The 16,561-nt window shown below is 39.9% G+C and overlaps 1 protein-coding gene across 1 annotated transcript; it reads left to right on the forward strand.

The window, feature by feature from the left end:
- The first annotated feature begins 7,532 nt into the window (after positions 1-7,532).
- PDE12 (phosphodiesterase 12) lies at positions 7,533-14,940 on the forward strand. Its single transcript, XM_080926421.1, has 3 exons — positions 7,533-9,025; positions 10,407-10,485; positions 11,204-14,940. Exons 1-3 carry the CDS (start codon positions 7,721-7,723, stop codon positions 11,644-11,646), a joined length of 1,827 nt encoding a protein of 608 aa, XP_080782547.1. The 5' UTR covers positions 7,533-7,720; the 3' UTR covers positions 11,647-14,940.
- Positions 14,941-16,561: the final 1,621 nt, after the last annotated feature.

Here is a 16,561-nt window from a genome sequence, read left to right on the forward strand (position 1 = left end):
CTTTAGTGTTTCTATTTCCATTTTTAGATCCTGTACAGTTTTGTTCAACTCCTTCACCTGCTTGACTGTGTTTTTCTGTATTTAAGGAATTTATGTGTTTCCTCTTTAAGGGCTTCTACCTGTTTGCCTGTGTTTCTTTAAGGGAATTATTTATGTCCTCTTTAAGGTCCTTCATCATCTTCGTGATAATATGGAATTTTAGGTCAAAATCTTGCTTTTCAAGTATGTTAGGGTATCCAGGGCTTGATATTGTGTGAAAACTGGGTTCTAATGGTGCTAAGTGGCATTAATTTCTGTTGCTTATGTTCTTGTGCTTGCCTTTCCCCATCTGGTTATTTCTGATGTTAACTGGCCTTGCTATCTCTGAGTGGTGCCTGTCCCTCCTGTGAGCCTATGGTTATAACAGACCTCCTGGGAGCCACACTGTCTCTGGGTGTGTGTGGAAGGGGAAGGCTGGAACACCAGAACTGCCTCCAGGCACAGTTGTGGACAGGAAGGGGTAGATAGGTCCTGCATCCACTGATTCCCATGGGGACCCCCAGTTAGGTCACATATTGGGGTGGGTGGTCTCACCTGTGAACCTGGCTGTAATGAACCTCCTGGGAGTCAAGCTGTCTATGGATCTAACTTGTTGGTTATTGTTGCTTCTTTTTCTTTTTACAGAAGGGTTGTCTTTCTTCTTCAGTTATGACATAGCTTTGATGGCTACAGGAGTCTAAGTGGCAGCTTGATGTTTAAAGTTTCTGTTAAGAAATTATCTATTATTCTGGTAGACTTTATTCATGACTTGATGTTTTTCTTATATCTTTCACTAGTTTCTTTATATTTAGGATTTTAAGTAGATGATGGAGGGAGGTTCTTTGCTGGTTATAACTATTCTAAAGTCCTTGTGCATGTGGATGAGCATTCTTCCTTTGATTTGGGAAATCAAAATCTGCTTTTATTGCAATGTTTTTGTTTTAACATAAAATTCTTCTTTCATGCCCATAATTCATTGGTTTGTTTTCTCAGTGTCTCATAGATCTCAAATATTCATACTTTACTTTATCAGTGTATGAATGTTCCAATTCCTCTCCTTTTCTTCAAGCCCTGACATTTTCTTCCCATGATTTATTCTGTTGGTGACATTTGACTAATTAGCACTTTTGTTTTCTGTATTGCAGTTTGATTTTGCTTCAGTATTTTCATGTATTGATTTCCTTATTTCATCCAGCTATGTGTGTTATCTTGGAATTCATTTCATGAATGGGTATCCTCTTTAATTTCTGTGAGCATACTTTGTGATTTCATCAGACTCACTACAATTGGAAGCCAGTACTTAAGGATTAGTAGCTTGTGGAGCAGTCATATTGACTTGGATTTTCGTGTTTCTTGGGTTTGTTTTCCCCATGGGAGTTGCACATTTGGTGTTACTTTTTTATTTTACATTTTCTTATTTAGCTTAGTGATGGTGTGTGTGGTGGGGGGTGTAGGTCAGAGGATAACTTGTAGGAACTTGTTCTCTCCTTTAACCAAGTGGGTCCTAGGTATTCAGCTCAGGACTTCAATCATGGAAACAGGTGCCTTTGCCCCTTGAAGTATCTTGCAAGCCCAGGCTGAATTTTTTTTAAACCATCCTTATTCTTTAACTTGAAATATCTGCAATATTCAAGAATTAATAAGTTGTAGTAGAGTTGAGTCATTTTCCTCTGTTACATGTTTGTTCACTTCCCCATGGAGAATACTGTGTGCAAAACAATCATTCTCAAGAAATAGAAACATTATAAAAATAGTGTAGTATAAAAAAAGTAGTCATGTCTTAGTTGCCAGTCATTTTAAGAAGGAACAGTGATAGAAGCAGTATACATTAATATATATTACTGTGGGTATGAGTGGAATGCACTAAGATTAAGAGAATAATTAGAACAAATAGAAATGACAAGGGAAGTAAGGTGAGGCATTTTTGTCTAAAGGTAGAGTGAAAAAAGTGAGAGGTAAAGAAATGTAATCAGATTAAAACAGCTATATCTCTGAGGAGGCATAGACACAAACCTCATGAAGCAAGCCAATCTCTGGTCTTTGGGAAAGCTTAGGAGGAAGGAAAAAAAGATATGAATGAAAAACAACAATGAAGAACAGATCAAGACAGAGCTGGTTTGCTTCTCTGACAATGAACATTGCCCTAGTTTGCCTTTTATTGCTATGATAAAACACTGAACATTATTGCAGAGGTAAGCAGATCTCTGACAGAGCTAGTTCCAGTACATCAAAGACTACCCAGAGAAATCCTGTTTCAGAAAACAAAAGATTGTGACAAAAAGTTTTGTCTTGGAAAAAACATAATCAAACCAAACAAACAAAACACTGAGCAAAAATAACTTGGGGAGTGTCTTGGTTTGGGTTTCCCTTACTGTGAAGAAACACCATGACCAAGGCAACTATTATAAAACACAACATTTAATTAGGACTGGCTTACAGGTTCTGAGGTTCATTTCGTTATCATCATGGTGAGAAGCATGGTTGTGTTCAGGCAGAAATGGTGATGAAGAAGGAGATGAGAGTTCTACATCTTGTTCTGAAAGCAAACAGAAGACTGACATCCTGAGGCAGCTAGGAGGAAGCTCTCAAAGCCCACCCTCACAGTGACACACTTCCTCCAACAAGGACACACCTTTGGCTTATAGGTTATACAGTCTATCACAAATGGAAGCCAGAGGAGAAACTCAAGGCACAGGGCTTTCACTGTTCTGTACCAGTTGAGGTCCTAGAGCACAACTGAACACATACCTCTATCCCTAGCCTAAAAGCTATCTCCAACTGATAGCAACTTGCAAATAAAAATTTCTCTTTCTCCAAGGGAATCTCACTAGGAAAACAAACTACTCTTAAAGGTAGATTGCATGCCTGTTGCCCTAGCCCTTCCCCTACCCCAAGACAGTCCTTGGTGGTAGGGAGTAAGAAAGCAGTAAATCAATGATACAGATTCTGGGAGTCAGGTGAGAAGCAGACACAGACTCATTTACTGAAATAGTGAGGTGTGCTTTTATACCTTTCACCTATGTTCTTTCAGTCCATAACTGCTGGTCTCACGGCTGGCACCAGCCAATTGGCTGCCACAGTCACACACTCTGTCTTTGTTCATCTCTGAGTGTCAGGCAGGTTCTGGGCTTAGAGAATATGGAAATGCCTGCTTTGCCTCCATGGGCCATTGCAGAGTCCTAGTCTGAACAATGCTGACTCACTCCTCCATCACATGACCACGAATAGAACTGACTCAGTTTGTGGTGTTTCCTTCTTAACAAGATTTTTGAGGAACCGAGAAACGAGAACTGAAGCAGAAGAAAAGCCCTTCTACTCACACCTGTTACTATCCTTTGTTATTCCATAGTCATGCCTTCTCCACCAAACTAGAACCTCCACTGCATCAGAGACTGCTCCTTCACCAATGACTCTTGGCTACTCTTCAAGAATCCAACCCTGCCATGTGGTGCTAACTCTCAACTGTTTTCCACGACCCCTGAAATCCTGCAGCTTTCATGCTGCCAAAACCAGTTCCACATAGAGACATTTGCATTTAACAAGTCTCTTGTTAATCACAGTTGTTTTGTTTTTCTTTTTCAAACCTAGAAAACCAGCAAGTATCCTATCAGTCAAGTGTTCATTTCCCAGATTCTTAATTCAATTATACCATGAAAACTGCCCTGATTAAATCTTTGAGGATTCTTAAATTCGAGAAGTAAAGGAAGCCCTAAGTGTATGAAGTCCTGAATTCAGGGTGTTGTTATGAGTCTTCATTAGAAGGAAACACCCCAAATTGAGCCAATTCTATTGGTGGACATACAACCTACTCTAAGAGTAATTTGTTTTCCCTGTGAGACTGATTGCCTTTGACAAAATTAAAATTTTATTTGTAAGTGGTTATCAATTGGATAACCATCAAAGGACAATTTGGTTGTGGAATTTGTTTTCTCTTTTGACCTTCATGTGGATTCTAGAGATCAAACTCAAGTTACAGGGCTAGTATGGCAAGTCCCCCCCCCTTTTTTTTCCTGCTCTAAACCATCTCATTGACTGCTAAATTCGAACAGATTTTCATAAGCTCTTCACATTCTTCTTCAAACTAATTTTGACTGCTATTAGGTAGCGCTCTAATGAATAGTTTCTGGGTAAAGGATGGGGCATGTGTCCACTACTTTGAACTCTAGGACTTCATCTGGTACTGAGCTGTACAGACCCTGTGTATGCTGACTCAGTCTCTGAGTTCGTATGTGTACTAGCCCTGTAGTTTCTAGAAGGCTTCCGTTCCTTGGTGTTCTCCATCCCCTCTGGCTCTTACTCTGTCTTCACCTCATCTTCCTCAGTGTTCCCTGACCGGAGGAATTTGATGGAAACATTCAATTTAGGTTTGAGTGTCCTAAGGTTTCTCATTCTCTGCAATAATGTCTGGTTGTGGATTTCTGTATTTCTTTCTAACTTCTGCAGGAGGGTACAAGCCCTAACTCTGGCCCAAGAATACAATTTGAAAAATCAGATAAACTCATTTTCCAAATTCTTATTTAAATATAGATATGACATCAAAATGTGATCCTCTAGCTAAACCTAGTGGCAGACAGAGGGACTGTAAGTCTGAGACCAGCCTGGACTCAGTGAGAGCCTATATCCAAAAACAAAAACAAAACCAACCAACCAAACAAACAAACAAACAAAAAAAAAAACAAACGAGCAAAAACAAAAAAAAACAAAAAACAACCCCCCCCTGCAAAAAGTGATTCTTTGATACACATTTACTCTTTAAAAGAAAAATTTATGTGTATAGGTGTTTTGCCTGCATGTCTTTGTATGCTCATAAGCTCTTCACATTCTTCTTCAAACTAATTTTGACTGCTATTAGGTAGTGCTATAATGAATAGCATATATAATGTCACAAATATTTTAAAAGCACAAAACCTAAAAGAAACAAGTTAGTTGTCATGACAGTGCACATCTGTAATGCTAGCACTGAGGACACTGAGGTGGAAAGCTGTGGGTTCAAAGCCAGCCTGGGATGCACAGTAAAATCCTATTCCAAAAAGAAAAGGGAAAAAAGAGGAGAGGGGGTGGGAAGGAAAGATGATAAAAGGAAAAGATAGATAAGTTGACCCTTTCAATGTTTATAAAAGGGCAAATGGAAATCATTTTGAGAGCAACGCCCCATCCCTTTCTCAGTACTGGAGAGTGAACCTAGTGACTTGTGCCTGTTAGGCACTCTACCACAAGCCTGACTGTTGAATTATATGGGGGAAATAACGCAAACCGATAACAAGTACTACTCAATACTTCTGAATGCTATCATCCAAAACTACAGTATCATGTTGGCCTTAAGTATAGAGAGTATATAAGCAATATGTGTGGTTTACTGCCAATATCATCTACCAGGATGAAATCAAAAGAAACTAGTCTTCACACATGGATATTGAAAAACTTATGATACACAGGTAGACATAATTCTGATTGGTATGTTTCTTTTGTATTGCTTTATTCACTTGAGTGAGCACTACATAACCCAGGATGGTCTAGAATACATGCTTCTTCCAAGTGATGGGATTATAGGTGTGTGCCACCATGCTTAGCTTAGTTTTGTAGGTTTCCTTTTAAAACTTAAAAGAAAATCATGTGTCTGTGTTGGCACATGTGTTGTGTGTGTGGGTGAACATGCACATGTATGTTCATATGTAGAGGTCAGATGTCAACTTCCAATGTCTTTACTCAGGCATAAACACCTTGGTTTTTTGAGGCAGGTGTCTCATTGACCTGGAGCTTGTAATTAGACTAGGCTGTGTGGCCCAGAACCTCAAGGCTCCAGCTTGTAATCCCAGAGCTGGGGTTACAAACACATACTACTCACTCTACCAGCATTTTCATCTGGGTTCCGGGGATCAAACTTAAATCCTCTTTCTTGCATGGCAAACACTATACCAATTAAGCTATCTCACCAACAGTGCAGACTTTCTTTCTCTAAGGCCTTCTTAAATCCTCACACTTGCTAGCCAAGTACTCTACCACTGAACTGTATACCCTTAGTTTGTGGTTCTTGTTTTTTAGTATTTATTTTATCTATATAAGTACATTGTTTTCTTTAGACACACCAGAAGAGGGCTTTGGAAGCCATTACAGACAGCTGTGAGCCACCATGTGGTTCCCAGGAATTGAACTCAGGATCTCTCAGAAGAGCAGTCAAATGCTCTTAATCACTGAGCCATTTCCCCAGCCCAGTTTGTGTTCTTGATATTAAGAATAAAATTATTCCTAGTCATTTCAAAATCATACTATTGCTTAATTTCTCATTGTCAAGTTTTAATTACATAATTACAAATGGGACTATAAATTAATTTAATAAAAATATAGCTTTAATAATGGCATTTTCAGCTGGGCATGGTGGTGCACACCTTTAATCCCAGCACTTGGGAGGCAGAAACAGGCAGATCTCTGAGTTCTAGGACACCCAGGAATACACAAAGCAATCCTGTTTCGAAAAACAACAAAAAGGCATTTACTTATTACTTTCAATTTTGTGGGTTAAAAAACAAGCTTCCCACGAGATTTGACATTTTCAGAATACTTCTTGAAAAATTAAAGATCACGCAAACGAAAGGTCTGAGCTGGTCAAATGGCCCAGTGGGTAAAGGTGGCTGCTGCCAGGTCTGACAATCTGAGTTCAGTGCAGTTAAAGGTTCTTTCTTACAGGGTACTGCTCCCTGGGCTCACTCTTCCAGTCAGATAGGACTTTGTTTTGGCCCACAAAACCAAGATCGCTCGTGTTGAGTTTTTGAAAGAAATAAAACTCTCGGCTAAGTTTAATCTTCAAATAAGGCAAAATAAGAAGGGGTTTAGCAGATTCGTCTAAAGGGTTCTTAATTTAAGTTTTACCTAAGTCCTGTAATTTTATTTGCTACACCTTGCAACCATACAAAAACAAGGTCTTCCAAGCTCTTTACTACTTAAAACACTAACAGCTTTCGAAAACTTGTCTGGACTGTTTCTGTTAATTTACTATACCGCGTAGCTCTGACTCTTTCTGGGTTCCACGTTTCTAAGCGACTAACAACAGCAAAACCCTGAGGCTTAAGTAAATCACGTGTCCTGTATCCGCAGCGCTCACTAGCTGGAGAAACCCAGCAGGCGGCTCGGGGCTACGTAGCTACCACAGGCCCCGCGCCTGTCCTGGCTAGCTTCACTCAACCCGCCACACCTAGGAAGAAAAGAAAAGGAACAGGTCCGACAACTGGAGAGCGGCCGTCGCAATCCTGGCGGAGACCTCCTCGCCCACACACAGCCCTGACTGGAGCAACGGGAAACGACAGAAAGCCTAGTGTTTCCCGGAGACGCCGCCCAGTCACTTCCGGTTCCGTAAGCCTATTGCTTCCGCCCTCAGCCTGCACTTTCAACAACACTCCAAGGTCTGGTAGTTCTCCCTGGCACTTTTATACTTCCTTCTCTCTTTGCCTTTAACCCATGTTGATTGCAAACACAAAGGTGCTTGAATATCGAGTCGGGCGGCTCTGACGAGAACGAGCGGGCAAGTGGACTTGGCGAAAGTGCGAATCGGGAACTCCGCGCGCTTTATGCTCACACAGAGGCTTAAGCTTGCGGCCGACCGGAAGTTCCCGGTCTGAATGGTTCTTGTAGCCGGTTGCGGACTCTCCCCCTTGTGGACTTAACACCAGGCGACTCTGGATCTCTGATCTCGTCGGCTGCCAGGTTCATGTGGAGGCTCCCAGGCCGCGCCGCGCTTCGTGGGGTCCGGTCGGTGGTGGAGCAGCGCAGCCCGGCCGAAGCAGCGACTCACGAGGCGGTGAGCGCTATGGAGCGCGCGGTGGTGCGCTGTGTGCCCTCGGAGCCCAAGCTCAGCCTGTCTTTTGCACTGGCTGATGGCAGTCACAAAAACATGCAGCGGGACCAGAGCGAGCCTCTGGGCCGGGCCCTCAGCCGGATCGCTACCAACGCTCTCAAGGGACACGCAAAGGTAGCGGCTGCCAAGAAGAGCAAGAAGAACCGAGCCCACTCGAGCGGTGGCGAGGCCTGTGCAGCGACAGAGCCTGAACCGGCTGCGACCTGCGAGCCGGTGGTGAAGCTGTACTACCGGGAAGAAGCGGTAGCTGAGGATGTGCTCAATGTGGACGCTTGGCAGGACGGAGCGGTGCTGCAGATCGGCGATGTCAAGTACAAGGTGGAGCGCAACCCGCCTTCCTTCACGGAACTGCAGTTGCCGCGCTACATCATGGCTGGCTTCCCAGTGTGCCCCAAACTCGGTCTGGAATTTGGAGATCCCGCCAGCTCCGTGTTCCGCTGGTACAAGGAAGTCAAACCCGGGGCGGCAGAACCTGGGAACGGCGGCCTCGCGTCGTCGTCTCACTCCTTGCAGTCTTCAGCTTGGATCGAGACGGGTGTGGACGAACGCGTATACACCCCGTGCAATGCAGACATCGGGCTACGGCTCAAGCTTTACTGCACGCCGGGCAATGGGCAACGCTTCGGGCCAAGCCGCGAGCTAGAAAGCGTGTGCCCGGTGGAGGCCGGGCCTGGCACCTGCACTTTTGACCATCGACATCTGTACACCAAGAAGTTGACTGAAGACTCTTTCATCCGCACTGTCTCCTACAACATCCTGGCAGACACGTACGCCCAGACTGAGTTTTCTCGGACAGTCCTGTACCCGTACTGTGCCCCCTACGCCCTGGAGCTTGACTACCGCCAGAACCTTATTCAGAAGGAGCTCACAGGCTACAACGCAGACCTTATCTGTTTGCAAGAGGTGGATCGCGCAGTGTTCTCGGACAGCTTGGTACCGGCCCTGGAGGCCTTCGGGCTGGAGGGCGTGTTCCGAATCAAGCAGCACGAAGGCCTGGCCACTTTCTACCGGAAGTCGAAGTTCAAGCTCCTTAGCCAACACGACATTTCTTTTCAAGAAGCCCTGAAGTCGGACCCACTACACAAAGAATTACTAGAGAAACTGGCTTTGAGCCCATTAGCACAGGAGAAGGTACTCCAGAGATCGTCTGTCCTTCAGGTTGAGTAGCCCTGCCTGTTTTCTTCATACCCATGTTTAGGGGCTGTTGGAGTAGAGGGGGTGGGTATTAGTACTTGTCATTGAAAAAATGTATTTCTTTAAAGTATTTTTGCCCTAGCATCTTAAAAGTGTAGCCTGTTTGTTAATTCAGCACATATTAACCTCTTCCAGCGTGCCTATCCTGCCGCAGGTTGCCTTGAACAAGATGAATAGAGACTTTCTTAGTCCTTACAATCCAGGTAGACATCAGTAACTTGTCAAGCACCGTTTTAAGAGCACTTTAAAGCATTCACGAGTGTAAGTGCCTCCTGTTTTAAGACCTTCGTAACTGTTGTTACTAATGTGTAAGAAAAAGCCATTGACTTTTTAATCTGTTTTTACAGATACTATTGTTTCATAACTGAGAAAATGTTTAAACACCCTTATGCTGGTTCATAAAAGTATGAAGCCAGGATTCATAGCCACTTGACAATGTTAGCATCATAGTTCAGGATGTGAACGTGGCTTTAAATTGTGGTGTTTTATGTTGTTTGTTGGTTGGTTGGGTTTATTTTTTATTTTTGCTTGTTGTTGGGTTGTTTTGATATTTTAAAACATGGTCACACTGTATAGCCATGTACGTCCTGGAACTAGATACGTAGACTAACTAGTCTAGCATTGAACCACTGAGACTGACCTGCCTCTTAAATGCTGGGATTAAAGTTGTGTGCCACCATGGCCGCCGTCGTCTTTAAGGGCATTTTCATTGTCTTTGTTCGGAGTTTTTAAGTAATGGGTTTGTTCTGAGTAAACAATGAATATGTCTACCCATTTTTGAGCACCATTGTGTTCTGTGCGCCCCTAAGTTCATTTAATTGAATACACACATCTGTGAGGGGAGTGATCTGATTTCTTTACCTTGCTCCCAGGCGCAATACTGTAAATGCTAGACTGTGAAACAGATCTGACTCCAAGACAAGTGCTTTCACACTTGAAAACAGTATTCAATCTTAATTTATCAACTACAGTGTATTTTTTCATAATGGTGCATATTAGATGGTTACTAAAATGTTACACTTACTCATGTTACTATGCCTTGAAACTTGCATGTCCGATTTAAAAATTGGTATCTTAGTTTTTAAGAGACTGGAATAAAATAGCTCAACCTACAGTCTTAAGTACAAAACATGCCTGAGAGTCAGGTATTGTGGCACCTGCCTTTAATCCCAGAACTTTGGAGGAAGAGGTAGTTAGATTTTTATGAGTTTCAAGGCCAATCTAGTTTCCATAGTTCTAAGACAGTCAAGAGTATACAGTGAGAAACTGTCTCAAACAATAAAAACCAAATATGCTTTTAGGAGATTGGCAGACACCAACTGAACTCTAGTGTTTCCTATTACAGATTTCAGTTCTTCAGTCTACAACAGACTCTTCTAAAAAAATATGTGTTGCTAATACCCATCTCTACTGGCACCCAAAAGGTAGGTTTTATTTATTTATTTATTTATATATATACACACACACACACACACACACACACACACACACACACTCCAGCACCTTTATCTTTACCATGTGTGTATGTGACAGGTGGAATGTGTGTAGATGTCAGAGTTGATTCTCTTGCTCCGCCATATGGGTCCCTGGGATTGAACTCAGGTCATTAGACTTGGTAGCAAGCACTTTTACTAGCTAAGCCATCTTCCTGGGCTCAAGACATGGGTTTTTTGTTTTTTTGTTTTTGGTTTTTTTGTTTGTTTGTTTGTTTTTTTGGTAAGCTTTAACAACTTGAAATAATCACCTACAGTATCTGAGTGACATCAAGATAAGTATTCAATAGGGCTGGGGGTACACACCTGTAATCTGCCTTGTGGACACTGTGGCAAGAGGATTTTAAGTTCCAGGACAGCATGTATTTAAAACTCTTACCCAAAAATATATATATGTGTGTGTGTGTGTGTGTGTGTGTGTGTGTGTGTATTGATATATATGTGTGTGTGTGTGTGTGTGTATATATATATATATATATATATATATATATATATATATATATATATATATATATATATATCAAAAGTAAGGTGTGTGCGTATGTGTGTGTGTTTTGAATGTCATTCAGGTACCATGATTAGTGGGTGCAGTGTGCCCCGAAGTGGGACACTTTAAACGGTATTTAACACTAATTTTGTTTGTTTGTAGGTGGATACATTCGTCTCATTCAAATGGCAGTAGCCTTGGTTCACATTAGACACGTTTCATGTGATCTGTACCCTGGCATACCAGTTATATTTTGTGGAGACTTTAATAGTACACCATCAACAGGAATGTATCATTTTGTCATCAATGGCAGCATTCCGGAGGATCATGAAGACTGGGCTTCCAATGGGGAAGAGGAGAAATGCAACATGTCTCTCACACACTGCTTCAAACTGAAAAGTGCTTGTGGTGAACCTGCTTACACAAATTATGTTGGTGGCTTTCATGGATGTCTAGATTACATTTTCATTGACTTAACTGCTTTAGAGGTTGAACAGGTGATTCCATTACCTAGCCATGAAGAAGTTACCACCCACCAGGCCTTACCTAGTGTTTCTCATCCTTCTGATCATATAGCACTTGTATGTGACTTAAAATGGAAATAGATTTTGCTTCATTCACTCTGAAAGGAAGCTAGGTACTTTGCAGAAAATGTAATACGAAACAAAGCTTATCTATAAATCTCCAATGAGGCGATCTAGACACTAAATTTTACAGTTATTCCCTACTAGTTATATTCCAGATAGCTTTGTTACAGAACTAATTCATAATGTTTGCATCATATAATCTTTGTCCTCTTTTTTTAATTTCCTACATTTGGAGGAAAACATATTTATGACTAGCAAGAAGAAAATTGAATTATTGTGTACATTTTATAAGTTTTTTTAAGCTGGTAATTAAGATTTTTAAGTACTATTTGAATAATCTCAGCTTTTCTTTTAAAGTACATTTTACATTGAATTATGTTAATATAATTGGGGGAGGAGGTGACATGCAAGTAAAACGTGAGAGACTTCAGAGACACATGGAATACATTAGTCTATCACTACCTCAATTTGGTTAGAATTTATTATAATTTTGGAGCTTTAACAAAAGATTAAAATATACCATTACCGGTTCTTACAGTTTCTTCATTTTTCAGTTAGCATCATTTTTGAGTGTACAGATGACGGATACAATGCATGTAATTTGTCTTCTCATTTGCACTTCAGCTCATTTTAATGACAGGATGCAAGCACATTATAGTATTCAAAGGGAGCAGGAGCATGACTTGGTCCCTGCTGTTCACTCTTCCTCAGATAAAATATTTGTAAGCACACAGGGTACTTGACCATATGATATGAAAGAATACAGCACAATTATTTTGAGAAACTTCAGATTGAAGCTTCAGAATGTAGATGAGCCATTGAGCATTTCTAAGCTAGAAGTGTTCTCGAAGCTGTCGGTTTTATAAATAGGAGAAGGGAAGCAGGCATGGGCGTTACAGCTGTTTTCCTAGCACTCAGGAGCCTGAGGCAAGGCTGCTCTGAGTGCAGTTCAAGGCCACTTGGGCTACATACACAGGGAAAAGGGGACAGTGGGTCTGAAAGAAACTTTTGATAGATGTAAGCGTTACAGCTCCAGGAACAGAACAGTGCCACATAGTTTATAAATAGATAAAATTTTAAAGTGGAGCCAACATTTTAAGATAAGAAATTCCAAGTTGTGTTGACGAGTCTCCAGTTTAGATAATTTTTCTACATTTGTTCTCACCATACCTTCTTGGTAATGCTTTAGCTATTACTTTTTGATGTTCTGGTTTAACTGTAGCATACGCATAGCTCTCTGCAGTTAATTTCTAGCTTAGATAGTAAAGATCTCTCACCTCAAGAAGAGGTCTTATTTTCCAGTCTTGAAACCCTTATTTCAAAATTTTTAATCTGTAAATCCAGTGGGGTTTCTTCCCCCATATTCTTCTAATGTGGTCTATGTTTTCATACTCTACTTATCAGATACTCTTAGGTTAGTAAGTCTGAGAATATAATAAGCATTTCATTTGCACTTCAAATGGAACCTTTATTCAAATTATTTAAAGGGAAATAATTATTAAAGTTACAGTTTATTGTGATGCTTAAAAAAAAAAAAGCTGATGAAAAGTTGATGTTACCAAATTGTGCCTTCCTAAATATGGTAGTAGGTTGTTTCTTTTCCTAAGGGTTAAATTCAGGGCATTCAGGTACATTCCCAGCCAAATACATGCCACTTCTGAGAGCATTTCTATAGCAATTTATATAGTCATAACTAGTTCTTCTGCAAAGTATTTTTTTCGGTAATATTTTATTTCTGTGTTGCTGGGGACTGAACTCAGAATCCTGAGCATGCTAACCATGTGTAGTGCTGCCAGACTACATCAAAGCTACAACCCTTTTCAAAATTTGGTTTTGTTTTGTCTTCACATAATTATGTTAACAAGCTTACTTGAACTCTTAAGGAATCAACAGTAATTTAATCAGCAAGAAGTCAACATTTTGAAAGAAAAATGTTTGTGATGTGAGATTATTCATACCCATGTATTGACATCCTATATTAACTCCATGGTGAGACTAAACTGTATGATTACCAAGCATACCACATCCTAAATCCTTAAATTTGATATTGTGGATTAAATGGTATAATCAGGATATTCAGATAATGAAGTGTAAGGATTTGTGGGGATGACTGGGGTGCAGAGATGGGGAGCACTCCACAGATTCTATGAAAATTATACCAAACGTTTTTGTACTCATGGGTTAAGGCAAGGTGTTAACCAGAAGTGTTTAAAGCTATCTTTGTGACTGAATTTCTCTATTACTTTTGAAATTTTTAGTATTTAGTTTTAATAATTCTGAGAAATCTAGCAACTTTGTGGCAAATCAACATTTATGTCACAAAGTTCTTAGTAAAGGGAAAGTGAATATTTTAGAGTATTTTATTCTGTTAAAATCAACTCTTAAAAGTTGTCCCAATAACACTAACAGTTTGTAATTCATTAGCAAGAATATCATTTCTGGCTACAGTATCTTTTCTTTAAAATTCTAAAATCTATAATCTCTATAATGTAAGGGAAGATAAAACTCAATGGGAAAGTCTTCTGAAATATAGCCAAAACCAATTTTCTAAACACTATTTTAAAATGTGTTTGAAAATCTTTTGCTCAGCATACTTGCAAAAAGTACTATCTTGATTTCATTTGTAGAGAAGAAACAATTTTAAGAGCTTTTCACAGATGAAATAAGTTCTGAGGTCCTATTTTCTAAGAAATATGCCATTTCTAATAAGTGGTGATGAGTTATTATCTGGGTGTTTAGCATTACAATATAACAATACTGCATCCTGATATAATATAAAACAAGATTAATCATTCAAATGTATACAACCTAGTTGTATTTAATCCATTCACTGTTGTGTAACTGATTCTAAGGCATTTTTCACCACTTCAAAAGGAAAGCCTAAATTCCATCTTCATTCTCTACCAGGATAGGTATATCATCAGCCATTTTTGATATATCTGTCTGTACTGACTTGTTTTTCAGGTTTATCTGTGTTACAGGATGTACCAATACTTCATCTTTTTTACAGCTGAATATTTTCTACTGCATGGATAATACATCTTGCTTATCTGGACATTTGGATTGTTTCTTTTTGCTATTGTGACTAATTCTGTGGATACTTGTGCTCAAGTTTTTTGGTTGAACATTATTTTTTTCTTCTTCTGGTCTGAGCTACACAGTCCAAACATGTGTTTGAAGTTCTTTTAGAGTACAGACTTTAATGCTGGGTCATAATTCTCTTTAGCTTTCTGCAACACTGCCATACTTTCCCACAGTGGCTACACTACCTCATACCTCCCTCATGGTTAGACAGGTTCAGGTTTCCTTCCATCTTCACAAACTTATGTCCATTTTTTAAACAGCCATCCTAGTTAATATGAAGTGATACACTACATGCTTATTTTAAACAGTTTATCAAACCTTTTTCCAGAGCCTAACTTAAGCAATTCCTACTTATTTTTATGAGTTTGTGCCAAGTGAGAAAGTTTTTACTGCTTTCTTTAAAGAGAACTGTGAATATCAAGGCTAAAAATAAAATCTTGACTGTAAACAAAGAATCTTGGTAAAGGCCTAAGACCTGTGCAACAAAAGGCCACATTTCACACTTCTGCAATGTCAGAGAACATACTTTTAAAATGGTCCACTTGAAATCCCATTTTAGGTACAGATTAGCAGATGACAGGAATGTTTCAATATTGAGAAAATGAGACCCATATAATTGAGTATAAAAAAATTATAATGTGTAATCATGAAAAATTCAAGCTATTATAGATTTTTTTAAAAGAAACCTAAATTCAAGGTAACAAACAAACTTTAGGCCAATAAACTTAAGTTGGCATTTACCCTGTTAAATAAGGAGTGGGGAAAGTATTACTTGACCACCTGTAGTGTATTAACAATACAGTGGCTAAAATTTAATGTATATAGAAACTAATTTCAAACATTAAGCTTATCAGTTGAGCTGGGTGATACCCTCCACTATATAACTATTAACAAGTGACATTTAAAACATTAAACCTGAGCCAGAAGAGACCACTTGTTATTTCAAAGGACCTGGAGTTCATTTCCCAGGACCCACATGGTGGGTCACATTTTCTATCTTAAGGTCCAGGGAATCCAGCATCCTCAACTGGCATCTCTGGCCACCCATACCCATAAACTTAAAAAACACTACCCCCCAAAAAATAACTAGAAAAACCGACTGTTAAAGCAGTCAGTTCAGGTGGCTTAATATCACCCAACTTCCAGTCTGACTTATTCTGATAGGAGCCTCTTGTTGGTTGTCAAAACCCAAGTTCTGTTACGGTTTATGTTTTTTTTTTTTTTCCTGAGGGTTTCTCCATGTAGCCCTGGCTGTCCTGGAACTCACTTTGTAGACCAGGCTAGCCTCAAACTAGAGATTTGCCTCCTGAGTGCAGGGAATAAGGGTGTGCACCACCACAGCTTGGCTCTGTAATACTTTATTTTCTTAAGTATTTATTTTTAAACTCAGTGGAAGCTAGGTGTGGTGGCACATGCCTTTGATCAGAGGCAGGTGGATCTCTGAGTTCAAGGCCAGCCTGATCAGAATTTCAGGCTGAGCAGGCCTGTTACCCTGTTTTGAAAAACAAGAACAATTTCCTTGGGGCACTAAAAACTATCTCCATTATATATCCATTAGTGGTGAATGTAAACCTATTTCATCTAGTAACTGATACCCTGCAGAGTTGTCATTACACAGTTCCTTAGTACAATGAAATATTCATAGGTTACATTTTTGCTAGTTTATATGTGCTTTCTAGAACTGAGATTGGTTCTGTAGGGAATTTGACAGTTTAGTTGACTTTCTTATATTGAATAGGCACTTTAGGAAGGATTTATCACACATAAACATTATTGCTGATGATAAATCCGGACACAGTTACACAGGAAATACACTATTTTGACAGGTGTCAGAGGTGGCACATAGCAG

The sequence above is a fragment of the Micromys minutus genome (genome assembly GCF_963924665.1).
Source record: "Micromys minutus genome assembly, chromosome: 12".
Classification (NCBI taxonomy): Eukaryota; Metazoa; Chordata; class Mammalia; order Rodentia; family Muridae; genus Micromys; species Micromys minutus.